Source organism: Thunnus thynnus, chromosome 5 (assembly GCF_963924715.1).
Source record: "Thunnus thynnus chromosome 5, fThuThy2.1, whole genome shotgun sequence".
Lineage (NCBI taxonomy): Eukaryota > Metazoa > Chordata > Actinopteri > Scombriformes > Scombridae > Thunnus > Thunnus thynnus.
The window spans coordinates 10,029,766-10,057,184 of record NC_089521.1 but is presented as its reverse complement, the minus strand read 5'-3'; the positions used below and the strand labels follow the sequence as shown (position 1 = coordinate 10,057,184).

At 40.1% G+C, this 27,419-nt stretch overlaps 2 protein-coding genes across 8 annotated transcripts in view; both read left to right on the top strand.

The window, feature by feature from the left end:
- The window catches only part of bicd1a (bicaudal D homolog 1a), a 37,523-nt gene extending 31,250 nt beyond the window's left edge, over positions 1-6,273 (top strand). For 2 of the 4 annotated variants that reach the window (XM_067589117.1, XM_067589116.1), the window contains exons 9-10: positions 1,639-1,708; positions 4,000-6,273. In XM_067589117.1, coding sequence (XP_067445218.1) covers positions 1,639-1,680 — 42 coding nt within the window. In that variant the 3' untranslated portion in view covers positions 1,681-1,708; positions 4,000-6,273. Of the gene's footprint in view, positions 1-1,628; positions 1,713-3,999 lie in introns of those variants that run through there. The other 2 variants (XM_067589119.1, XM_067589121.1) reach the window with 2 other exon arrangements.
- Positions 6,274-7,556: 1,283 nt separating this feature from the next.
- The window catches only part of fgd4a (FYVE, RhoGEF and PH domain containing 4a), a 53,134-nt gene continuing 33,271 nt past the window's right edge, over positions 7,557-27,419 (top strand). The window contains exons 1-2 of one of the 4 annotated variants that reach the window (XM_067589098.1): positions 12,225-12,767; positions 12,938-12,995. In XM_067589098.1, coding sequence (XP_067445199.1) covers positions 12,756-12,767; positions 12,938-12,995 — 70 coding nt within the window. In that variant the 5' untranslated portion in view covers positions 12,225-12,755. Of the gene's footprint in view, positions 7,896-12,223; positions 12,768-12,810; positions 12,996-27,419 lie in introns of those variants that run through there. The other 3 variants (XM_067589096.1, XM_067589100.1, XM_067589097.1) reach the window with 3 other exon arrangements.

Below are 27,419 nucleotides of genomic sequence, written 5' to 3'. Positions count from 1 at the left end.
AAGAGTATCTCTCTGGGGCGTCGCCACACCCAGCACTGATATACAATGTGAACACAGTTCCCAGAAACTTCAGGATTAGGTGGGATACAGAGAGGAGGAATAACTGGTTTCATGTGTCTGCGGTTTGGACATACAGAAGGAAGAAGGAGCCCTTGGCTGCTGTTGTTATGGTTAAATGAAAGATGGACTGCTTAGAATTTTAATAAACAACTTTCAAATTAAATATCAGGAATCTTTCTATGCATCTGAATAGCTGCTAACATAATAGGTGACAGATCATGTACAGCTCTCCTTCAATACAGGGAAACGTTTCAAAGTGAAAACCAAGCAAGAAATGGCTGCAGGATCTGCTTCAGCATTCAGTGACTTGCAGTACCTCCCTGTGGCAGACTCAGTGAATTACATCTTTTTTTCCACATTTTGTTAACATGTAATTTAACTAATCTATGCTTATACGCCTAAGAAAATATTTATTTTATATCTATGTCGCAAAAGTATATTCCTTCCGGTTCATTAATGCATGCTTAATTTTATAATATATCAAGTTCTGTCAAAGAGCATTCGACAGGATTAAAGTGTGTTACACTGTTGATCTGTAGTAAGCAAAAACCTTACAGTCTATGGGAAAAACCAGTCAGACCTCCTCTCTGTGCCTCAACCTCCTCTTGGATTGTCTTCTCTTTATTCCTCCTCATCGCTCATGTGTAGTATCAAAAAGAAAAGCAAAAGGGGACAAACTAAATCCATATATTCCTACACTGATTACCAATGCCTCGACAAGCCTCTCTCACAGAAATGCCAGTTCTTACCACAAGATGGCAGTGTCTGATCACATTTCCATTTTCTTTCCTGTCAAATGCTGTTTGAACTTTTCTCTCTCTCTCTCTCTCTCCCTTATCATATTGTATATCAGACAAGTGTTCATTGGGTATGACTGGTGTGGATTTACAAGGGAGTTTGAGAATATAATGGCAAAGAGCAGCAGGTGCTCTGGAGTAGAGCTGCTCTGGGTTTTTCAGCATGAGCTCCGCTGTGTCTGTCCTCTGTTTTTGTGATATACAAATCAATACAATATTGGATTTTCATGTCTGTGTGTGTAAATATCTCCATGTCTCTGTCTGTCTTTGTGTTTTCCACTTCCAGTCCAGAGATTGGTCCTGTCAGTGTGGTCAGATGAGACTGGTTTACAATGTTAGCTGCATTCACATATGTGCAAGTGTATACTGTAACTGGCATGCAGGGGAATATGTCTGTTAGGATGTACTCAGCCTGACTTCAAGTACTTTACTCTGTTTCTACTCATCTTTTTCTATTGCTATTCTTGTTCTCTTTTCTCTTTGACAGCTCCATTAATCTGCACTGTGAAACATGTATTTGCATAACAAAAGGAGAATTCACATTTCCTCTCCAAGATAAACCAAACGAAGTAAAAATAGAGGATATAAAGTACAGATATTATGCAGAATTATAAATGCATATGGATAACATAAGTCAGAGCAGTCAGACTACAGTAGCAGTCAGTGTCATTGTCTCTGACAAGGCCTGCTCCTGTCTTGTCTTCCCTGTTTTCTCTGTCCTATTGTCTAACCCTGAGTGTCACCACTGTGTATATCTGTCTAATTTATCAGTTTCTTGTAGATTGTCAGCAGCCTGCTGCATCGTCACTCTCCCCACAACTAAGGCGAGGGAGAGCCTCCCTAGCCCGCAGGTAACACGCTGTAGAACCAGCTAGTAGTAGGTTCATTGACATCTATCTATCTATCTATCTATCTATCTATCTATCTATGCAAAAAGTACACAGCTCCTAACTGCAGCCAATTACATCCTATTTAATGTACACGGACTTTTTCTAATCTTGTTGCATACCTGCATCTGGAAGATAGATAATCCTGCATGCTCTCAGTTCACTTTACATAAACTAGTTATGCACCAATTATGAAACCTTTAAAAACCTTGTTCTGCATAAATGATAAACACTTTTCATTGGGAAAGGGAAGTGAAGGGATTCTTTTTCACTTTGCATTCACAGTGTTTTTGCATGACGGTTTTATATACATGCTATCACTGTATACATTACCGGTCAAAAGTTTGGACACACCTTCCCATTCTCTTGAATGAGAAAGTGTGTCCAAACTTTTGACTGGTACTGTGTATCTAATATCAACTCTCCCTTTTTTTACTTGCAATTTAAAAACATGATTTTAAATTATGACTTTGTTCCAAAGTGAAAGCTCAACTTTGAATGTGGCTTTAGTTTCTCTCTTATAGACCTTCACAGCAGACATTTTGACTTGTCATACTGTAGCAGAAAAAGCACAGGTGTAGCTAATAACAGTAATGATGGAAGCCATGCCAGTGAGCTAGTATGCACAAAGGCAGGGACTGGGGCACCTAACTGGAATCCAGCTTTAATTAACGTTCACTAGTGACACATGTGTTTGACAAGTCTATGAGAAATATTAGCATAAGCACTGTATTCAGTCACTATCATGTGGCCAGAATTATTGTTTGTTTACCAACTGACTGGACAACAATTCATCCATCTTTATATTGGTCACTAGATAGAGACATTCATGCAAAGCATTTAGGAATCTGCTGACAGATCTGAGGCAATGTTTGGTTGTAGCGTTGTGCTGGTTAGTAGGGGTGTGCCCGATACAAAATAGTTTGTCATTCAGCAAAGCACAAATTGTTGTTTTTTTACAAGTATTTATTTCATACAAATATTTTTAAAATTATTTGTTTTCAGGAAGAAAAAATATACACCAGCGTGCAGGTCAGTTACATCGCTTTCTCAGTCTCCCTCCTCTACTCCGCTGGTACGTCTATCAGCAGGCCTTAACGAGAGGAGTCACATCCACCTGCTACATGATGCACATTTCCTTATTTTGACATCACTCCTGGAGTTGGGGGTGTTCCCCAGAGATAAAGCTGAGCTACTGACACAAGCGCTCCCAAGGGACTCTCCACAACCTGTTGTTCCTTCTCCTTTCCACAAAGTTAGGTTGTAAAAAATAGGCAATAAATAAAAAGTGCAAAGCAAGAATCACCTTTGAAGTTCTTCCCTAAATGTTACATGCTGTGCTGTCTCTGTGTTATGAGTGTATAAATAAGTAGAGGTCTGTCTGCGCATTGGCAATGCACTCAGTTTAGCTCAGTAGTCAGCGGAGTCATCTATGATCTGGGAGACTTGAGTTCAAGACCGAGTGTGGGGACCTCCATCATAATCAATAGTTTATTCATAAACACTTATTTTAACACTTGAATATTCTAAAATTAAAAGCGTAATTAAAACAAAAACTGGATTTTTACACCTATTTCCAGTTTTATTCGAATACAAATACAAATATAAATAATTTTGCTACCTCAACAAATATAGATACAAATACAAATACTCGGCTCTCTGCACATCCCTACTGGTTAGCCTATACTTTTATTCTCTGGTTTTATTCTGTAGATGTTCTCACCAAATACTTTGTCTTGAAGTAGCCTTTCCTTGTGTCTGGGTGGTTTTAAAGGAATAGTTTGACATTTGCTTTCTTTACAAGAGTTTGATGATGGTAATATGAAGCTACATGTTGTATCTCGCTTGTTTAATCCTTACAAAAACTGAAGTGTAAAAATGACAGTTTGTCTTTTAATGGGGGTGGGGGGGTGTTAGACCTTTGGACTGAGGCAGGCTAGCTGTTTCTCCCTGTTTCCAGTCTTTGTACTAAGCTAAGCTAACGGGCTACACTAGCTTCATATTTACTGCACAGACATGAGATCAATCCTCTCATTTAAGGAAAGAAAGTGAATAAGCGCCTATCCCAAAATGTAGAACTATTCCCTCAGAAAACCACATCAGTCTTTTGGACCTGACATCTTCTTTTTTTTTTTTTTTTGGTGCAACCTTATTCTTCCAACAACAGTTTTTCTTTCCTTCATAGCCTTTAGATTACCTGTGTTTATCATTCACTATTATTTATTCTTTTCTCCTGTGTCTCTGCATCCTTTCAGTCCTAAATTTGCGGCAGACCTCCAGGAACACCAAGCAGTCCTTCTCTCCCCCTGCGACCCTCGTAACTGCCTGGCCCAGCAACCTCAGCCCCCCGGCACCTAACTTCACTGCTCCAGCCCAGGCCCTGGCCTCGGTCTGGTAGGCGTCATGCAGAGACAAAGACATTCTGGATAGGGGTTCCCTCAGTTTAACCCCCTCCCCAACCTTGTAGTCCAACCAGGTGCTTACTGGACTCTGTGACCCCCCCAAGCACTACATGGCCCAGCACCGACAGGCCTCCTAGTTACCTGGGTCGCAGAAGAGGAGCAGGACGCTTTCTTCTTCTCTGGAAGTGACATCCTGTCCTGGAAACAGAAAATTGGGAACTGAACTGAGATGCAAAAGCCAGAGTGACAAATCATGGGAATCTTTTCCCTCATTTGTATTAGTATTTATTCATAATTTATTAACTCAATTGATTATTTATTTACATATTGATTTGTGACAAGTTTCTGAGATATTTATTACTGGAATGTTTTTTTTCTGTTTGTCAGTCATTCTTCAGGATGGAAATCGAGACGTGTTTTACTTCTGTGGTGAAGACTTCAGTGATCACAGACAACTTGGCACATTCACAACTGTTCACGGCCAATTCTGTTCTCTTCAAGAAAGGAAAACCAATGAACCCAAAAGCAAAACGTCCTTATTGCAAAAGTTTTTACTGGTCTAGTAAAAAGGTCTAAAACTTGCCTAACACACTAAACATCATGTCATACAATACAGCATTGAAAAAGTTAGATTTTGTCAGTGTAATAATCAAAAAATAAGTAAAAAATTTAATTACAAGAAAATAGTTTCTTGTGGTGGTGATGGGTGGATTTCAAATACCTTTCTAACGTCACTAGTCTTTCTTGGGATGCTTGTGGTTTTTTTATACAAAGATTTTTTGCAAATCATGTGCATAAAAGACTATTTTATACCTCCTTTTATTTTTATTTGTTTTTACAGCAGACTCTGGTGATGTGATTGTGTCTGTGACATAGCTCAGATCTCTTTAGAGACTGAGATAGATGAGAGGCTGAGAGTGTTTGAGATCAGGACTAGGGCTGTTGGCCTGGGTTTTTGCCTTTTGAGTTGCACAGGTTTAAGTGACCATAGAGTGACTTGACCTCCTTTTTTTTAACATTAGTTGTGAACAGAGGATTCTCCAAAGGTGTGCCTCTTCTTGAGTTACCGTCACCATCACGTTTATGTTGTATTCTTACCATAAAGTATTCTCTGTCTTCTCCGTTAGCTTTCACTGGTTTGCCCAGAAAACTGTTATCTTACCCCTACTACACCATGACAGTGATAAAAAAGTGTTACTGAAATGACAGTTTACTATCCCAAGCTACACTTGTCTATCATTGTAACAGCTCTACATTTAGCTGTCTCCACATGCGTCCTCCAAACAGTATGCAATACTGTCCAAGCACAATTATGTACTATGCATTATAGCAATACAGTAGCAGCGGTCGTAGACTGATCTGGATAAGATTTAACTGATCTTTTAACCATTTCCGTCACCATGAATTAACCAGCAGGTTGACAAGAAAGGTAAGACAGCAGAAGTGTCCCCAACTTTCTTCTCACAGTCCCAGCACTACTGTCAGCCTCCTTTGGCAACTCAACAGTTGACACAATGAAGGTGTTATTTCTTTCAGTTTTGGTCAGAGAGGAACAGAGCAAAGTCTGCCTGACATAGAAGGAATTTGTGACGTTTGTTGCATAATTGATTTGCCTTTGTCTTTCTACCCTCATACTGTTTTTAACATCAGTGTCTTTTCTCTACACTGCACTGAACAAATACTTTTGCCAGATGGATAAGAAATGGATAAACTACAACTACATAGCCAGTAAAGTGTTGTAAGATAAAAGCATTTCTGTTATAACAACGATGAATGCGTGGACTCTTTCTGTTCTCTCTCTCTGTGTGTATGTACATTTGTTGGATTTGTCTTTGTTAACAGTGTAGATTGCATTATAGATTACTTTTGCAACTACAGAGTGATGAAAATATTTGTGGTCCAAAAGTATCATCTGAACCCATGCAGGCTCATTGGTGACCTAACTCTCTTGGTTTGTTTGCACAATATAGCAGTGGATGGAGAGAGACTAATCCAATGAAAGAGAAAAAAACATGTTTTAAAAAGAATGATAGCTGTATGCTGTACTACAGTGGATTTTACAGTTTCTCCTCCATTTAAAACAGTGTTTCATTGGTTTCACAAATAAATAAAAGATTTGTCCTTGGATTTGTATGTGACTTTGTTTTTGTGTCTATTTCTTCATGTATCCCTGCACTCAAGAAAGATTAAAAAGTTAAAAAAGAAGAAAAAAAGAAGAGATACTTGTGTTTGTTTATCTGTATCAACGTAAGCAGACTTTAACAGAACAGGACGACTTCTTTTAAAGCACAAAGGATGCACAAGGACTGTGATTTGAATCAGTACAGAGAAATAAAGCAATCTGTTGCAGACAGATGACGAGGTAATTAGAGGAATGACAACAGATGACACATCAGCAAAGATACTCAGCTCATCTGATTATAAGAAGATCATCACTGTGTTTTGGTTCTAATGGTATGTTACTCTTGGCAAGTCCTGATCAAGCTGGCTCCCTCTTCAATTTCCTGCTCCAGTTGTGTCTTGGTTTCCTGAATACTTTGATAATAGTATTTTCAGTTGATATTGGTATGTAAACTTCTTCCAAATGTAGTTCCCAAACAAATCCTGAGTCCATCTGTTGACTGATGAAAAGATTTAGCTCAGAGAGAAGAAAATGCTTTTATTACTGTGATGAAGCAAGTTTCATTTTTTAAGTAGCTTGCTCACCATTATTAGACTGCATGACTGCAAACCAGACACCATACAGTAGTATACAAACACCCTGTGTGAACTGTTGTGCAAAAACCACAGATGAATCCAATTTGTGTGGAAAAATGTTGATTCATCTGAGCTGTAATCAATTAGTAGACAGTCACATGGATTCAGAAGTCAATTCCTGCCAGGAAAATAACAAAATAAGGAAATATTGAAAATGATCAATGAGAGAATTCTCATTCTTAATTATGACTTAATTTGTTTAATACAGTCAGAATAATGGCTTGTCATTTTTACTTACTGACTTACTTAATTTACATAATTAGGCTACATACTACCATCATTTTGATTATGACCAATCACAATGAGTTACTGAAATTGTGAGTACTGGTGACTTAATAAATCACAATCATGGTTTATTATCTCATGAGTAATTTTGCATCTTATAATATCCAGTTAATTTATTATAATTATGATTTATTATCTCATAAATCCAAGTATGCCAAAATGAAGACTATATTTCGAAAGTGAGCTATCATATTGATATGGTGTCTCATAAATCTTTGTATGTGTCTGTGCGTATATGTGCCAATAATCTGGACATAGTAGTACAATAACAGGGAGGTCTGCGCGCCAGTAGTACTCACTGAGGGGAGAGAAGGGTGGGGCTTGGGAAACACCCCCATCAAGGTGACATTGTAGGTGGATTAGTGGACGAAGCCACCTGTCGCATGTTACAGCTGTGTACTGGACTCCGGTGTGTGATCACTTTTATGATGTCATTTATTGACTCGGAGAGACTGTGCAGATATTTTCCTTTACAGGCGCGTATGGGCTGCCGCTGCGCAGCTGGACGCGTTGCTAAGTTTCTTGCAAGGAGGGGATCGCCCTTCTTAAACTTTTCATAGTTACTCCTGGGGTTATTTTGAATGCGCATTACCTACATATCTCAATGCTGGAGCGGCCAGTGCCACACAGAAGAATGGACGGCTTTAGAAGAGTTGCTTTTCGCAAAAAACCACGAGGTCTGGAAACTGCGGAGCTAGAAGAAGAAGGTGAGATTTTAGGGAATGCTGCCAAACTATTTTCATAACGAAACCATATCTACACCATCTCAAAACTAGTTCAAGGGATTCAAAGTGATATTCTTGGACATAAGAGATATTTTTTCAGATTTTCAAAATTATACTTTGGTCTACGTTTTATCTGGACTGGTTTATCTGATTTATTACATACATGAGGACTTTGCGCACTCTCTTGTACTGTTCTATGTAAGAGCATGAGTAAAATGTGAGGAATTATCACAGGTGCTTCAGACTATGACTGAATTCATGGTGACTCATTGTTATGACTTGCTCCCTGTTACATGTGTTGTATTAGCCATTGTGTGTTTTTGTCAGTCTGATTGGGAAAGCATGGAATGGCCAGACTGTAACACACCTACATTATAGCCCTTGTTTGCACACCAGGTATGAATGTTTCAGAGGCAAGTCCCGGCCTGTTGTGTAACCGCCTACATGCTGAAGGGTACATTTTCCTTCACTTCATGGGAAGTCTTGCAATTGTGACTCTGTGCAGGATATTTGTCTGAGGAACATGTCAAGAGTAGTACTCTGATTGGCACTCTTGCATTACTGTAATGTACTGTATCACATCCTTGATCACTTTTAAAGACAGTTTTAGGATTTGTCTCCACGCAGGCTTCTAGATGGATCCATGCAGAGCTGAAGCCTGACAGCTTTGACTGAAAGCTTGTCATTAAGGCTTTAGTCCTTGGTGATTCTCCAGGTATATTTCTCAGAAAGCAGGGATCCAAATACATATCAGCACTCCTGCAGTCGATGTATTGTCTGGACATGACCAACTGAAACAGGAGATGTTTGCATAGCTTCGTCTTATCTTGCAACTCTGCGGAGTACCTGAGCAAACCTGTAGATTAGGATACTGTACTGTACTCGCAGTTATATGTGAACTTTGGCCACTGTGGTTGATTGTGCCACCGTTAAGATCTGGCAAGTTGTGCTGAGCTCGTAAGGTGCAGTTTGTTGGACCCAGTCACACCTCCCAGGTAGTCAGGAAGTGAGGTAATAACTAGAATACCCTGTGATATTATCTGTCTGTGAATCAGAGGATGTGTGTGTTGGTAATACTGGAGTCAAATGCACTGGAGTCATAGAGAGTCACGTATAGAGTCATATCACAGTTCAAAAATACATTTCGTCTGGTCATCACATCATTTCATCAGTTTTCGCAGAAGTAAAACTAACCTTGACAATGTGAACTGTGCTTGATTTTATAAAGTGAAAGCAATGATTAAAACAAAAATAACTTATTTCCCCTGTCACAGCTGAATAGTAATTCCTTCCATTTGACTTGGTCCAAGACGACTCTTACTGATCCAGCATTTTTATCATGCCTGGCTGCATGCTTGCCTTTCAGCAGAGAAGCAGCCCTACACTTTTAATGATTTGTCATTATGACTCCATCCTCTTTTATAAGATTCTCTGGAGTGGCATAAAATGGGTTTTTAGGTTATTTATGCTGAAGGAGATGCTAAATTATGTCTGTTCTGATCCCTTCTTCCTGCACACATGGTTAGGAAATAACAAGTCATTAACTTTGTTGTCCTTTCTGAGTGGGTCATTGCTGAAGGTAAATTACAGGACATTGTTATCCTGCCATAACTCCATTTTATAGCCATTTTTGGGTGTGCACGCTGCCTGTCTGTATTTTCAGAAATTTTCAGTGTAAGCTCTTGCGTAATAGAGTATGGTTGTCACATATATCACCATCATATTCTCTTTAAATTCCATTACACATTTCAAAGAAGTGTATTTGTTTTTGTGCATCTCTCCTGTGTGTAGATGAGTTTATATAAACTGTATTTTTCAGTTCCTCCTATTAGCATAGTGAAATATATCTTGTGTTTAAAGCAGAAATAGCTTGGGGCATTTAGGTTTGAGATGGTGCTACTGTGAGGACGGCTTTATCAGCCTCCAACAATGGAGCTGTTTGTTTTCTGTGTGCTAAGATAGAGGCAGTGGGACTGTATGAATCAGATGCTGTGTGGCCTGCTAGCCTACTGCTGCTGTTATTGTTTTGGTGCACTGATGCCCATTCATCCTGAACTGAACCCTCTTACTGTCTTCTATTGGCTTTAACTCACTTCAGGCTACAGTGCTTTCTTGTGCAGCTTGGTTTATGATGGTTTGAAAATGATTACTCTTCATGAGTACTTGCTGTACAACGTCAATAGATATTACCCCTAAATCACACCTCCTGACATGTAGATTCATTGCTTAATGCTTGATGAACTTGGCATGAATCAAATTCTAAAATGTCTTTTGTGGTCATACCAAAGTTAAAGTCCTAAATAACCCATGAACAAAACAGAGTCTCATCTCCTCAATGAGACTCAAGTTGAATATCAAATTCACTCAGCATTCAAAATTTGGCATTTTTACTCTTTCAGAGACACTTTTGGTAACTAGGATATGCAAACAAGCAAATATTCAATCTAATATCAGACAGAGTAGTAATACAACTTATTATCATGACCCATTGTGAGCATTTCATAGGCTCTGAGATGAAGTCTTTACTTGTTTGTGAAAGTACAAGAGAAGGACAAGACAAAAATCTTGCTCCTTTGTTTTTACTAAGTTTTTAGATGTGTCTCAGAAAGCTTACAGTAATTAAGAAAGCTGCCTTTGCATTTACATTTAAAGGATAAGGCTGCTGATTTTCTATATTTTTCTTATTGTCAACAAGTCTCATTCGCAGAGCCAAACCCACAATGAATATATACTTACAAATATCGTGTGTAGGATCAGTTCATTGTTGATTTGGCTCTGCACATAAGATTTGTCGACAATAAAAAAAATATAGGAAATCACCAATTGTATCCTTTAAGGCTTCAATTCATTAATATATTCAAGTTTATGTAATTGTAATTGTCTCAAACTGTACCTAAGGAATTACAGTTTTTCTGATTTTTTTTTAAAGCTTTGTTGTCATTAGTTTGTTCCCATAAATCCTGTTTTTAACTGTGTTTTCCCACAATATCCTGTTCTTTGCACACTGATCAGGTCATGTGACTGAGAAGGAAATCTCATCCTGATAGAGCCAGTAAGCCAGTCAGTAAGCCTCAAGTGAAGAAATATGAATGACTTTACCATGTTGCCAGATCAATATGCTGCATATGTAACTAGTGCATGGTGTGACTATGATGTGTCGACTAGTTCTCAAAGATTTTTTTAATCTCAGGTTGCACAAACACAAAGGCCATAAAAAATGTCCATACCTCGCCAAGTGGCTGTAAATCTCTTGATAAAATGAAGGAATGCAGAATTTCCTTACTTGAATCTCTTCCCTTAGTTTACTCTGTCTAGCAGAGATGTCTCAGACCAGACGTAATTGTGTGTGGAGGTGGTTATAGGTTTGCTCAGATGATAACCTCAGTGGGTGCGAGCTCCACTCAGCAGAAAATGAGTAATACACCTGTGTGTAATATTCCTCAGCTGTTGTGTGTGCATGCTCTCACAAACGCACTTACACACCAGTATTTCCCATAAAGTCTGAAACGCTCTAGTTAAGCAAATGTTCCAGTAGATAGAGGTAAATGCTAAAAAAAAAAAAAAAAAATTCACCCATTGACCACCAGATGGACCTACATGCTCAGTATTTGAGGAAGACAGGTGGAGTCATATGTACTCCTTCACCCCAAAGCAGCCGTGCATGTACACCATATCCTGAGTTCCTCAAAATCATACTTTTTTGCTCTTTAGCAATTTCGTTTTGACTCACTAATATTAAAACAGGGAAGAGTGTCAGTCTATCCCTAACACACACACGTGCATGCACTGTTTCTCTCATTCTGGTAAGACAGGACATGTCTCACAAATACCAGCAGGGAAAACAATGAAGTGGATAGAGGAAACTAACAATGAGCTACTTTTGGACTGTTTCTATAGAAATGTGTACAACTTTTCCAGAATAGAGGGTTGGGTAACAATAAAGACTTAATTAGTAACCACATGTTTTTGCACGTGCACCTTTTTGTTTCACACAGCATTAAAGGTCGGCTTGTTCTCTAATTGAGTTTCTAATTTACTGTCATCACTGTAAATATTTATTTCACCTCTAAACTGTATCTGTTTTGTGTTTGATACACTGAGTTGTGGCAAATATGAAACACTGTCAGAGCTTACTAGTGTGAATCCCTGTATCTCAGGTCAACGTGAGCCTTAATATCCGCTGTGTTTCAGCCAGGAAATACTGTTTTTCTTTCCATGTGCCAGCCAGTGTTTCCTGACTGCAGTGTGTGTTGTTTCCTCTCCTCCTGACTGACATTGTTAGCCTGTGAGGTTCTTCCCAGAAAGCTACTGTACTCTCTTTTACCTTACAAGCTCAGTCTGAGCTCAGCAAAGGAGAACACAGACCTGTCGCACTGGCCCGCTGGACTCTGGAAGCCACTTTGAGGAAGTTTACAGAGAGGACGATGTGAAGCAGTTGCCCTTGTTTTTTTCCGCTCACCTTTTGCGAAATTAAGTACATCCCCTCTAAAAGAGGACAGAAAGATGTAAGGTGTTGGTGGATGACTCATCTGTGTCTGCAGTGCTGTCTGTCTACGTTTGAGTAGGAGAGTATAGTTGGAATCAGCATAGCATCTAGTCAGGGTCTCCTGTGCCTCTTTGTTCACTGGCTGAGGTAGAGGAAGGAAGGAGAGAAAGTGGCCAAACAGAGGTGTATTTTAAGTCGCCGTTACTACATAGGAAATGAAACTTGAGCAATAGTTATTAGTATTTTACTGTACACCTCTCTTTCTCCACTGTTTCAACTGCGTTCTTCCCACCGGCTGGGACACAGCATGGACTACCTTGCCCTTGCCACCAGCTCCCGGAGGTTCTGTCTGAGATATGTTGCCTCGGGTAGGTGATCCTTAACAAACAGGGAGCACAGGCTGGACAACACAGTAAGGATGAGCACTGTAGCTAGTTGAATATATGTGTTAGGAGATCTTGGGTTGGTATTTCATCTTTTTTTTTTTTTTCTTTTATCAAAAATTAACACTGGACTGACAATGAAACGTCGGCGCAAGTACTGGTTTTGGAGGAGGAAAGGTAAAAACGCAATGATGTGTCTGCTCTGCTGTTATGGTAAGATTTTGCTGTGCATTGACAAATCTAATTTTATGGGGATGAGTTGATGTTAAATGATGAAAATTATTGTTAACAAGTGAAGAAAAGTTCTTTTTTTTTCTCAGCCCATCCTTTCACAAACATTATCCCTGACTCATCCCTCATTACCATACAACATTCATCCCTGCAGCTTTATTTTCCTTACTTGACTGGCATTTAGATAATCTCTATTTTCAACCAGTGAGTTGGATCCATTTTCTAATGTTATCATCTGGCTGCTCTCCCGCTTTCATTTTCCACTCTGTTGATGTGCTGCCTCTGACCATGTGGTTTGTGGAAAGACTAGAGCCGCACAAAATAAGAGCAAATTATCTTAAAAGGTCTCTACAGCATACATCTGTAGTTATTATTTCGATGAGGGTTTTGTTGTCTCTGCTGTGCTGATGAAATGCAGCAGTCAGTGGTTTACCAACATGAAGGTTTGGTAGATGCATTTATTGTGGTGTTACTTGTCAGATACAGTGAACGTGTGGATTCACTGAGCCGCAGCATTGGTCTCCATGTGGACCAGCTTGCTGCTGCTGAGCGATAGAGCTGAGTCTGAGGGAGCATTTAAATCCACCATATTGGGGAAAAAAAAGACAGTTTTGTTCTCGGAGGCCTGGGAACCGTTTCCCCCTCTTAAGACCCTTTTTTCGACCACTCTGGCCTTTTGGCAACGTCTCTGATGGCCCATTACCCAACTGCATTTATGTTGTGTGTGTGTATGTGTGTTTATATGCAGTGTATTAGAGCATTGGGAATGTGCGTGTGTGTGTGTGTTGTAACATTGCAACCCTTCAACTGTGCACCTTTCTTAGGGTGGTGTGTATTGTTGGTGAGCTAGGGTGAGTCACCCTTAAATAACAGCAGAGGAGAGGAAACACTGTGAGGCATTCTGCTTTCATTCTCACTGGCAGGAAGGAAAAGGCTGGGAACACCACCAGGCCCGACTCCTTTCACCACGCTTATTGTTTCGATGTGGGAGGGGGTGTCACAAGCACTAACAGAATTTTAACAGTTTGGGTAAAGGCTGAGATTGAATAATAAGGCGAACTCAGAGTGTGTTTAGCTTTACAAATAATTGATTTAATTTTCATTTTGTGGTGAACTATTCCTTTAAGAACCCTTTAAATATGGTTAATATCAGCAGTGTGGTTTTATTAACCATATTTCAATGAACTGGCTGCTCTTCAAAAACTAAACTCTGATACATGTGGATTACAGTCTATTACATTAACATACTTTAATTCATGGAGGAGATGATAGATGTGAAGTCTCAGTATTCGCCCCCCGGGCTTTTCATTTCACCCTATGTGTTGTTTTTGTTCTACCGAAGGCCATGTGTTCATGACTGTCCAGCAGTGATCGGTGTCAGCTGTCTGGCGTGATAAAAGAAAACCAACAGCTGAGAAAGAAAAGTGTCCCGAAGGCACTGCATGTTTACAGTGAATGAAATTATAGGTCAGACCATATTATTGTTCAAATTAGCAAAAGTTTCATCATCATCAGATGGTCTATTAACTACAAAACTGCAAAACAGCAGCTGTCTATCTGTAGTCCAAATATTCCTCACTGTTGTCAGTTTTGCAATTAAAATTAAAATGCAAACATTTATGATCTCCAGAGGATGATGCCTGGTGACCTCCTGACCTTTCAGCTGTTCTCAGGTGAAAATTCCCCCATTATCGACAGTTTAATCCATGACAAAATATAATGAAAAATGATGAAAACAGATGTCAGAGGATTAATTCCAACATTTTTTTTGATACTCCTGTAGCACCACCATCTGGCCAAAATTTCCACTACTGCATACAAAAGAAATTTATAAGAAAATTGACATGAAATAATTTTATATTTATGGTATTCTGTGAGTTATCCTCTTGCATCACACTCATGTGTGTATTTTATATCTGGTGTTTTTTTGTTTTTTTTGGTGCAGTTTGCCAACTTGCTCAATGCATGTGAGACATTTTTCTATTGTAGTGTGTCATGACTTTAGAGGCTTGACTTGTTCTTAAAATAGTTACTGATTAATTTCCTTTGTTATTTCCTTGTATGTGCTAAAATGAACTCAGAATCAAAGCAGTTCAACAGCACAATATGACTATATATGACAAAATGATCTAACTGGATAGGACTAGTGTCTGGATGCCTGAGTCTGGAGGAAAAACTAAAAAGTCAGGTGATGAGGTCAGCTGAAAATGATTATGATGAGCAAAAATTTTGTAGTTTGTTTGTTTACACTCGGTGCATCTCTCTGTGGTTGTCAGGGTCTTCTAGTTACTTCGTGGAGGACAGTCTTTATCTTTATCTCTCTGTCTACCGTCATGGTTTTCTATGTTGTTAATATATGTTATTTATTCTTTCTTTCTTTCAAGCATCTCCCTCTCTCTCTCTCTCTCTCTCTCTCTCTCTCTCTCTCTCTCTCTCTCTCTTTCTCTCTCTCTGCCTACATTGATCAGCATTCCTCCTGGCATGCCTGAGTCCTGACATTATGCCCACATTGTTTTCCTGACGAGTGACAAGAAATGTGTGCTCACACACACTAATACACACCTTGAGAAATAGCCTAAATTTGTCACTGAAACAGATCTCACAAACTCTATTTATAGTCCAGATAAACACTCAAATGAATAGCATATGGTCCTTTGATGCTTCTAACACCAGCAGTGAGAGGGCGAGTGCTTTGCATCAACATGGTGAACATTACTTTTAGCAAACACAAGTCACCAGAACTCAATCATTTCCTACAGAGCCAAGTAATTGAGAGAAATCTGCCTGATGTGTGGACAGTCAACTATGGATGTATCATGTGAGCTGGATATTGACCCAAGATGGCACCTAATTCATTCCAATGAAACTCACTCACCCAGCGCATGCACCAAAAAAAGACATTCCTGCTTCATAATGCATTAAAATTCCTTTTAAACAACAGTCAACAGTCACAGATGACATTTCTTCATGGCAATATTGGATATATTTGCATGTGATGACATACCTTGATTTGTCAGGTGCTTAGTTCACTGGATTTGCCAGAAACAGTCATCCCCCTGAGGAAAATGTACTATTGGATAAATAATAATGATAATAATAATAATGATAATAATAATAATAATAGATTACATTTATATAGCGCTTTATCTTGATACCCAAAGCGCTTCACAGTGAAGTGGTGAAACCACCACCAGTGTGTAGCACCCACCTGGGTGATGCATGGCAGCCATTTTTGCACCAGAACATTCACCACACATCAGCTTGAGGTGGAGAGGGATTGAATCATTAAGCCAATTACACTGAGGGAGAGAGCCAGGTTATGAATTTTGCCAGGACCTCGGGTAACACTCTACTTTTTGCGATATGTATATGGGAACTTTAATGACCAAAGTGAGTCAAGACCTCGGTTTAACATCTCATCCGAAGGACGGCATCTCCTACAGCACAGTGTCCTCATTACTAAACTGGGGCATTAGGATTTTATTAGGACCAGAGGGAAGACTGCTCCCTACAGGCCCACCAACACCACTTCCAGCAGCAACTTAGTTTTTCCCAGAGGGTCCCCAATCCAAGTCCTAGCCAAGCTCACACCTGTTTAGCTTCAGTCATTCAGCAGAAACAGGGAACATAACGGTATGGCTGCTTTCTGGCTGGATGATTTACTGGAATGTTGTATGGAAGAAAATGATTTTGTGGGGCAGAGAGCATCATGTGACCTGCAGTTTCTTATTGTCAACAAGCTTATCAGCTGATCAGGCACCATTGACTGAACTTCTTGCCGCTGTAATTAACTGGTATTGAGTGTGATTCTGTTGTGAGTGGAGCTGCCTAATCAGCACTCACCAGCTAACTGTGACTCTTTAACATTATGTAAGCTGCAGTACAAATGTATGAGTTGCTGGTTCATAATGTCGTGGCTTTAGTCAGTACATAGATGAAATTTAAGCCTCTCACATGGGCTGTCAGAGCACCCGATCAGCAGGTCGACTGAAATTTGATTGCCCTGTTAGAGTGTTAAATGATGTAAAGGGGAACGTAGTCAATCATGTTAGCCTGGACATGATTTGTAAAGCCTGCACAGAATAGTAATTCAAACAGGCAGAGTCCTGAGCACATTTAGTACTTTTACGCAGGACTTGCAGTATTTCACCTGTGCAATTACAGTTTTTAGACCATTACGTTTGACCATTGAATTAAACAGTATTAAAATGGCGCTTTACTTGATAAACTGTCTTCTAATAAGGTCAACAAAACAGGATTAAAACAAGTATTTCATCATGCTAAACAGAACATATAAAAATCCTTCGTGTGTGTGTGCTGTGCGCACATGCTTACACACAAAACATTATCACTGACACACTCACAAACATGAGAGTAATGAAGTACTTATCTTTCTCAGTGATCACTCTCAATTCTTATTGTTAAATCAGAGTGGATTATAGTGGGATTTATTCTGTGTGTTTACTGCGAGGAAAGATGAGAAAGATAAGGTGGATAATGAAATCATTCAAGCATCTTCTATGTTGAGTTGGTTTCAAATGCTCTCGGTAAACTAATTGTTTAATCAATTTGGTGTCTAGATAAATGCTGTCTGGTTGTCTGGCTGTGTTATTATCCATCTCGTAGCACCGCTCACAACCCGCTCTGCTCAGTCAGTGCTGATTTTAGCAGGATGTCGTTTTTTCAGGCTCAGATTGACAGCAGGGAAGGCATGTGTGTGTGTGTGTGAGTGTGTGCCACGCTGACTATGGGAACTAATCCAGGGTGGGTTGTTCCTGTGATGCAGGGGCAGATGCCAACCCGTTGCCTGCCGTGCCCTCATGACAGATGTGCCCTGCTGCTGTAGAGATGGAGATTCAGCCTCTGTACCTTGTTTGCTGTGTGTCTTTGTTGCTTTTGTTCTCGTGTGTGTGTGTCTATAAACACTCATGTGTCTGCAGACAATACCCATCATTCATCATTGACCTTCATAATGTGCATGGTGCACCGGGAGGAGGAGAGAGTCAATGAAAACAGCAAGGGCTCAAATGCTGTGTGTGCATGGCATATATGAGTGTGTGTGTGTGTGTGTGTGTGTCTGCTTGTGAACATGTGCACATGCAAATTATGTGATGTGGGTTTAATTAATGATGTGTGTGTGGGAGGCCAATGGTTCTACGCTTATAGAGATGTGGTGGGTAATGGCCTGGAGCCATGCTGCTCTCCTCCCCTCTCCTCTCTTCTCAGGCCAAAGAGAGAAGAAAGAGATAGATGGTGGAGGGAGAAATGAACGGAGTGCTTGGTGGTTGTGATAGACAGAGGAGGTGCTGAATGGAAGGGGAAACGTCAGCTGCAGTGGTAAGGTGTCAGAAAAAGTGTGAGGTGGGCAGAGTGTGTGTGCATCTGTGGTGAGTGGGAGTAAGGTAGTGAGGCATAAAGAAGGAGAGGACAGAAGAAAATATATGCACATAATTGTGCTGTTACATGGTTCAAGGTTGGACTAAAAAAAATGAAAAAATCCAATGGAGATACACCAATTCAAGTTTAGAAGCCAGCCGTATCAGTCCAGTTTGAATCCTTTAAAATCAATGTGAGTTGTAGGTGTTTCTTTCATTGTAATACTATCACAACATACTGAAAAAGTTGAGTGGTTTTGACAGTTTGAATGTAGGTTGAATTGAAAAGTTGAATTGTTGATGAGCTTTCCATTCTGCAGAGCCAAACAGAAGAAAAGGACTAGTGTAGGAAGAAATTCCTGTAAATCTCACATAGACACACTGAGCTGCGGTCATTTTTAGGTTTCACATTTTTACTTGAAAATAAAAGTAACTCTTTGAACTTGTGCTTTCACATAAGGTTTTGCATGTTTTTATCATTGTTGAATGAATCAGTTCTGTTGCTTTTTACAAGTTCAGACCTATAATACTTTTAGCAATAATCAAATTATTAAATGCAATTGTCTGGGCCCAATTTGAGATTTGAGGATACATAAAATAATCTGTAATGCAGTATTGCAGTGTTAACACCATAAAAGTTTGCAGAAACTCAACTGGAAATGATCCCACAATGAGAGAGAGACCACTCACAGTTTATTAGACTGTTTTTCATATAATGTGCTTTTGTTAATTTGCTGAAGGGCCTCTATCTTAATCTAAGAACCATCTAATCACTATAAAAATAGGAATAAACCCTGTCTGGGAAATGCCCACTGCCCCAAAAAAATTATATTTAATGGCAGTAATTTGTGTTAAGATAGTAGGTTATATGCAGATTGCCAAATCCTCACATCTTTGTAGAGGGTTGCCTAAGCATCAGAATAAGCAAAATTGAAATATGATTAAATAACGATGAAAAGGGTGATAAAATCATTTCTTTTAATTGCAATTTATACACATCAATTTCAATTATAGAGCAAATTTATTAATTCAATTATGCAACAAATTTTGTGAGTTCCATCCCTCATGGCCACAGTGGCTCGATTCATATTTTTATGCATGTGAGTTCAAACTGCTGGTGGGTTAGAGATTAAAAAAGTTTTGTCTCTGCTACCAGCGCGTACACACTGGCAGAGTTATGAGGATGTCTGCAGGTTGGGGCATGTAAGAGCTTCAGGGTCACCCAACTGTGAAGAGGCGATTTTGATTCTGGCATGTAATAAGGTACAAAAAATGTCCAGAACGGTGTTCTTAATGATGTGTTTCATTACTTTTGAATTTTAACTGGAGACAAAACAGAGGCAGTTTAAATTAGGCATGTTTGTGCATGTGTGCAGAGACTGGAGAGGTACAGTGAGGATTCTTAAAGCAGACACTCACGGTGTGTGACAACAGATTGATCCACGTTTGCATAGCGGCGAGGAAGAGCTTATCTACCACCTAGAAGCATGTGCATTAAGTGTTTGATTGCATTTCTCATACCGAGCGGTGTGTATTTTTGTGCGTGGCTGTTTCTGCATTTATTTGTTTGCCTCCTTGTGTGTATGTTGTGTGCACGCTCTGCAATAAAATCCATGGATTTGTGGGCTGTCCTCTGTGCATGACTGTGTACTTGCATGACAGTAATGCCTGTATGCACTATATGCCTGTGCATGTCAGAAAGCATATTGTGCAATGAATACCTAAGCAGGTCCATTACTCACCGTCTGAAAACCAGTACTTCTGTTAAGTGTCACCATGGAAACAATAGGCCATCCTCATGATAATAATCAATGAATGTGTTTGGCCCATACGAAGAGGTTTGATTTGCTATCATAATATTCAAATGTTCACCCCAGATGTTTGAAATTCTTCTGAAAGTCATTGTGTTAAAGTAGTGCTCAGATCACCACTGACAACCACTGAAACAAAAGCCGAATGTGATTCTGTAATAGTAGCATATATTTTCTAAATAACCAAAATGAGGCTGAACATTGCTCTCAGCTCCTGCTGTGCAAACAGTCCCATTAATTTGATAAATAATCTACAAGTTTTTAACAGAATAAGCACCATTTAGGGTAAAAGCTGACAGGGACAGTGCATAGGATAAATAACACTGCGTTTGTTGGAGTCTTTCTATAAATAACCTCACTTGTCACTTTTGGTTACGACAGTAACTGCAGTGCTTAATTAGGTCCCGAATTGCTATGAGTTAGATGTCCATAAAAATCACCATATGAGATTCATTGATTTCCCATGTTTGCAGTACACTGGAGAAAACAAAAGATAAAAATGTTCATTCATTTTGAAAAGCATTGACACTAGGTCTAGGAAATGGCAATAATTTCTCTTTAAATTATTAATTATAAAAGAAGGCAATATCAGTATTGCTTAAAAAAAAACTTTATTGCTAAATGCGCACGCAAAGGAACATTATAGCAGGGCTCAAGTGCTTTTTGTTCTCTATGACTGAGTATGTTTTTTTTATCTGCAGCAGTACACAGAACAGGCCACATAAAGAATTTGCACCTTTGGGTGTTGTGGCCTGCCTCTCTAATAGACTCGAGTGATGTGGAAATAGCACGTGTGTGTGATGTTGCTATTTTCAAAGATGCTTGTGTTGAACGTAAAACAGTTTTCATCTGATTCACTACTTACTTATTAGATGCTGCTGTAATTTACTTAGAGGCCTGCCTGCTGCTGCCAAAATTACACTTTGAGAGTGGTGAGAGTGAACAGTTTCAGGCTGGAAAACCAAAACATTGATCTGAAAATCACTATAAAGCTCCGTAGAGCTCTGTCGTCTGTGCATGATCAATCTGTGTACCATTACAGCTCTACTCAAAACACACTGTAAGTGCTGCATGTTGTATCTGTGCTTATCATGAGGCAAATTAGTGGTTGCACTTTGTCTTCTGATATGTCTCAGTCTTATGTTTGAATGTCTTTACTCCCCTGATGCTTTGAAATGGCAGATTTTCAACAGCTTCTGTTTTATGGGTCCTATTAGTTGAGCTAGAAGTATGAACCTGTTGGCCTTTACGTGTCTACATGAATTTTGGTGTGTGTGTGTGTGTGTGTGTGTGTGTGTGTGTGTGTGTGTGTGTGTGTGCAGGATGTGTGCCCTTACGGCAGCAGCACTGACCTGTTGGCAGTAATGACTCTGAATTTACGTTGCACACACACACACACACACCTACATACAGTTCACAGAGACACGAAGCAACACAGCACACATACTGGTGATAGTGAGGTCTGGATATAGTTATTGCTGTCTTGGCCTTCCGGTCACTAATTACTGTGTTGTGTAATGAGGCCTGCACAGACTCAAATTTGTGTCAAGGTGTGTGTGAGACTGTTAGAGTGTATATACAGGGGACTGTGAACAGGACATTGCATGTCGGACTCAAAACAAGTTCATTTTAATGGGCATCCATGTCTGGCACTTAATAAACTATCAATTTGTTGCCCCAAGCTGAGGTAAAACATTAGAAATGAAGGGAAGTGAGATGAAGAAGGTAAAAAAGAAGGAGGGGTTCAGGATGGAGGAGAAGAAACAGGAAAGGAAATGGTGAAAGGATGAAATAGAGACGGTCATAGAGGAAAAAGTGGTTGAGTGAGTGAAGATTAAAGTAAAAGGTAAGGTTGAAAGGGGACAGAAAAGGTTATATTAAGGTGGATACACAATGACAGACCGGGGAACAGAAAGGAGGTCAGCACTGTGAGGGCTGCCAGTCTGAATTAGGAAAGAGATGGACGGAGTGACATAAACGCACAGTTTCTTTGCAACAGAGTGCCTGAGGTTCTAGAGCATTGTTGCAATTGTTTCACACAGCTTGTGAAAGTAACACCCCACTCTATGTGAGTATTTGTCACTGTAACACTTAACAGTTTCTGTAGGTCATTTTCACAGGAAGGTTTGACAATTTGAGAACTGAACACCCTCTCTCACTATGTCATCACTTCATCCACTCTAGTCAACCGCAGCAGAGATCTCTCTGGTCTGTACTCTGCTGATGACCACTGCTGTGAGTGATAAGAGACGCTAATCACAAAACATCTATTGTCTGTTTGTACATATTGCATAAGGCTGAAGTTTCATTTGAAAAGACTCTCTTGCACTTCCAAAAATGTATCATGTGATTTTTTTTATTTCTTCACTCTAGTTGGAGGCTAGTTACTCTAATGAGTTGGTGACATTATCTGAGTACTTTGGCTTGTGAAATCAGGTTAAAACTCAAAACGTGACATGACAAAGCACGAAAACAAACCATGCAGTGTCATCAAGCTAAAAAAAAAAAAAAAACTTGTTAGTTCCTGAAATGGAAACATTGTATAGGCTTTCAACAGAACTGTAAATTGGAAACTTGAACCTGTGTCAGACTTGAAGAGAGGCAGCTGAACCTTTTGAAAGGAGAAAAAACACAATTTTAGTCTTAAAAATGAAAAGTTGAATTTATAAGTAGGGCTGCACCTAACAATAATTTTCTTTATCGATTAATCTGTTTCTTGATGAATTGCTAAGTCGCTGGGTGAAAATGGTGAAAAATGTCAATCACCATTTCCCAAAGCACAAAATGCAACCAGAAATGTCTTGTTGTCCTGACCAACAATCTACAGCCCAAAGACATGCAGTTTACTGTCATAAAGGACTAAACAAGGGCCTAAAGAAACTAGAAAATATTCATCTTTAAGAAGCATTTAAGAAAATTGCTAGCATTGAATTTTAGCAGTTTTCTTAAAAAATGACTCAAAAATATGAATTGATTATCAAAATAGTTGGCGATTAACTTTCTGTCGATCGACTAATCAGTTAATTGTTGCAGCTCTATTCATAAGATATAAAATGCACCATTGCTCAAGTCAGTACTTATTTACTTGGTCTGGTATGACCAGTAGCTTTTGGTGGCTAATGTTACAGTAGCTAAGGTTAGCTAACTTTAGATAGATATTTCTGGGTAACTATTAGCTGACTCTTTGCTTGTGTCACTGTCACACTACGTTTTAGCTTGTAGTATTATCTTGTAATTGTCACTTGTGGTCACTATTCAGGGGAAGTGACATAGAATCACTATAAGACAGAAAAATGAGAACTTGAGATATGACTGCTGACAGACTTGAGTTGAGACTTTAAAGCGAAAACATTCAAGTGTTAAGTTTTTACTCGATAAAGTCCAGGAACATTAAAAAATGAATAAGGCAGCATGACGCAGGGTATGCACAGACCTTGGTTATTTGATTATTAGGCTTATGCTTTGTATGAACAATATTAATCAAGCTTTAAAAACAAACAAATATCAACAAAAAACGGTGGATACATTGTTTTGAGCGCCACACAACCCCCATGAAATGATTCATTTCACCATCAGAATTTGATCCATTTGGTCCGACAACATTTGGAATATATAGTAGAGCCGCATGATTCAATTATTTTATCCCCGTTCAAGTTAGCAGAGAGCTAACTGGAAGTTAGCCGGCTCAGCCATAGGAAGTCTCTGGGTGCGCATTCAAACAGCCAGCATGGGAAAGTCCCTCCCAACATGTTATTTAAAAACTCTGAAATACAGAGAGATTTATCTGACCGTGATTAGCTTAATCAGCATTGTGTGAACTCATACAGCAAGGGCTTGAATGTAACAGGCATTCATTTATATGTGAAAGTTCAGCACTGCAGGTTTAACTTGAGACTAACTCTCGCTATTGCAAGACTTGAGACTTGACTCAGATTCTCTCGATTGACTTGAGACTTGACTTGGACTTGCCCCCAAAATACTTTTAAAGGTCACTTGCATTCACAGTTTTTTGTTTTTGTATGTATCTGTTCCAAGAATATCAGAGGCATTCACATCTTAGTTTTCCCATTTACTGATATTCACCAAAATCTATGCTTTTTTCCATTTTAAAAATATTTCTCCATTTACCTCCTATTGGGTGTGGGTAGCCGCCGATTTGGTTGTCATGGGAAAAGAGTGGGTGGCTTTTATCTCTACTTCTCCCACTTCCAGCCTACATTGTGCTCCTCTGTGAACCCTGAAAGACTAGACTTCGAAGCACATCACACAAACCACTGAAGATGAAAAATGATAAATGAGATTCCATAAACCTCTACTTCAGGCTTCTACTCTCCAACAGGCAGATCAATTCTTCATCATCTTTCACTACAGATGCCTCACTTTTTCTTGTGTCACCCCCACCTCTCTCTTCCTGGAGGGGGTTATTTTGTGTCACGCTCAGCACCTACAGTAATATCTGCTATAGCCACCAGCAGCAGCAGGGACAGCAGATGAGCGCAGCCATTGGCTTCTTCCCCTCTCACTGGCCCTCCCCTCATTCAACACAATGGGACTGATTGTCCATGCGACACACACAGGCATACACACACACACACACACACACACACACTCACACACAGAGTGGGCTTTACTCCGGGGCTGAGTGGCGCTCCCCCGCCATATGCCCCATCTCCGCTGGAATGTGATTATCTTCACTCGCTGTGGAGAGGAAGATAGAGCAATGAGGACACGGTAAAAGAAGAGGAAGAACAAGCATCGGAGAGGACAAGAGGTTGAGCGAGAGGGCGAGTCGGTCTGTCACTGAGTGTGCGGTGTGTGTGTGTGAGTGAGAGAGCGAGAGAGAGAGAGAGAGGGAGAGAGAGAGAGAGGGGGAAGGAAGGGACGATGCAACCAATGCAGCGAGGCAGCAGTTTAACACGAGCCTGAACCTGCCAGTGTGTGCAAGCGACAGAGCGCACAAGAGAGAGAGGAGAGGAGAGGGAGAGGTCTTTTCACTTCACAGTAAAGCAGTGGATTTTAATTTCTTCAGTGGACTTCAACTCGCTTGTCTCACTGGACACATCCTCCACACAGGTTAGTGCTTCTCAGCCTTTTTTTCGACTCGTTTGCCAAACAGCACCGGCACACTGCATCCATCGAGTGCACAATGCAGTCATGGGGCGTCAGGTTATCACAGCTGATAGACAAAATATGACCACAGAGACACTGAAACACTGAAACGCTGTTTGCTATTCTAAACATACACATCTTGAAACATGTCGCCTGCTGAGGCTGATGGTTAACAAAGGGAGGAGCACACATCACAAAAGACAAACCCTAGATCTTACCACAGGATATTGCTCTGGCGGGTACTGTAGCTAAGCGTGGCAGCCGTGGTTGTGTGTGTGTGAGAGAGAGTGTGTGTGTGTGTATGTGAGAAAGAGAGCTGTGTGGGTCTCTAAGCAATGGGAGTTGTACTGGCTGGAGGGGACTATTAATTTTCTTTAAGGCGTTGTTGACTGAGCCTCTGGGCTGCAGGCTGTCTCAAGATATGCACTACAAATCTGCAACTAAACACATACACACACACACACACATGCTTGTGCACGTTGAGGCTGCTGCTGTTGATTTCAGTTAACTCTGTTTGCCATGGTTGGTGTAATCGGCCTCAGCTGTCCACAGTGAGCTGTGGGAAAATATGCAAGTCTGTGTTTGTGTGTGTGTGTGTGTGTGTGTGTGTGTGTGTGTGTGTGTGTGCGTGCGTGCGTGTGGTTGTGTGTACTGTGGCCTACTGTTGCTGAACCAAGTGCAAACAAAACCATGATTTTAAGTCACCTTGTCATTACAGCTGTAATACAATCCCTTGATGATAGATGTAACCCTAACTGCTTGTAGTTGCTGTGCTCTATCCCGATTCCTGACATCAAAAAAGAAAAATGGCGCAGTGAATATTATTTATAAAACACTAAATTGTTGCAATAATGACTTTTCTATTACTAGACACACAAAAGGGAAAATACACCCCATGCATTTTTTTCTCTTTTGGCTTAATCTCCCCACACATCTCCCTGCTGTGTGCTCTGTAACTCATTTGGCTAGCTATCTCTTCAGTTGAAACCATTAACTTTATCTGCAGCAATATATTTTCTGGAGTGCTTCCGCCACTCTCTAAGCCTGGCTTCCCATACAGACAGACAGGGGCAGGGGTGTTATCAGATGCTGCTGTTTGTGCTACGATAGGAGCAGACATTCACTAACAAGGCTCCTCGCCGGGTTTGTGTGTGATCCCACTGAGGGTGGGGTTTCCTCTTGGCGCGAGGAAGTTCCTGCAACATATCCCAGTGCTCAGGTGGAAACATGGAGGGTGGGAGAGGCATCTTTGGCTCAGATATGAATCAGTAAGGAGTTTTTAGAGGGAGACAAACACTCAGCCTCCAAGCTGGCAAGCCTCACTTATTCACTATTTATTTATATTATATATTTTTATTTATTTATTTATTTATTTTTAGCAGGATTCTGTGTGTATCTGTATGCAGAATATGTGTGTGTATAAATCCCCTCTGCTCAGTGGATCTGACTCTGTGCTGTGCTCTGTCAGCAGCTTCAGCTCCATCCTCCTCACCTTCCCTGCTTCCTTTCTCTCCCCTTTATATATATGATTATTGTGTTTATTTCTCATTCATCTGTTTCTCCAAATGCTAAATTTAAAATGCTGTGTCATTGCCCTGCAGAGGCGTCACTGCTTTTTGGCAGCTCATCATCTTGTCGTTTTGTCCTCCCTTTGTACAGTGGTTTGTCTTTCTGCTGAGCTTCCCATGACACCGACCACAAATGCTGATTCTGTTTGACACTTTATTCCATCAGGACGTGTCAGATTAAGTGCTGTGTGTGTGTGTGTGTGTGTGTGTGTGTGTGTGTGTGTGTGTGTGTGTGTGTGTGTGTGTGTGTGTGTGTGTGTGTGTGTGCATCAAGCACGCGTGTGAACGCAGATGTATGGAAAGCAGGGGACTGAGTGTGTGTGTGTGTGAAGAGTGCTGGTTTAAGAGAATGATTAATGCAGTGCCAGAAATGAGGAAGCGAGAAAATAATTTCAGTTCAAACATGATCGGTTTAAGAGGAAGTTTGTGTCATGTTAAATGTTAGCTTTCTCTCTTTCTCTTTCTGCCTCATTAGTGCTCCAGCCTTGGCTTTGGGCTCGCCTGCAGGCTTGCTTGCAGGACTGCAGGGTTTTCTGTGCATTC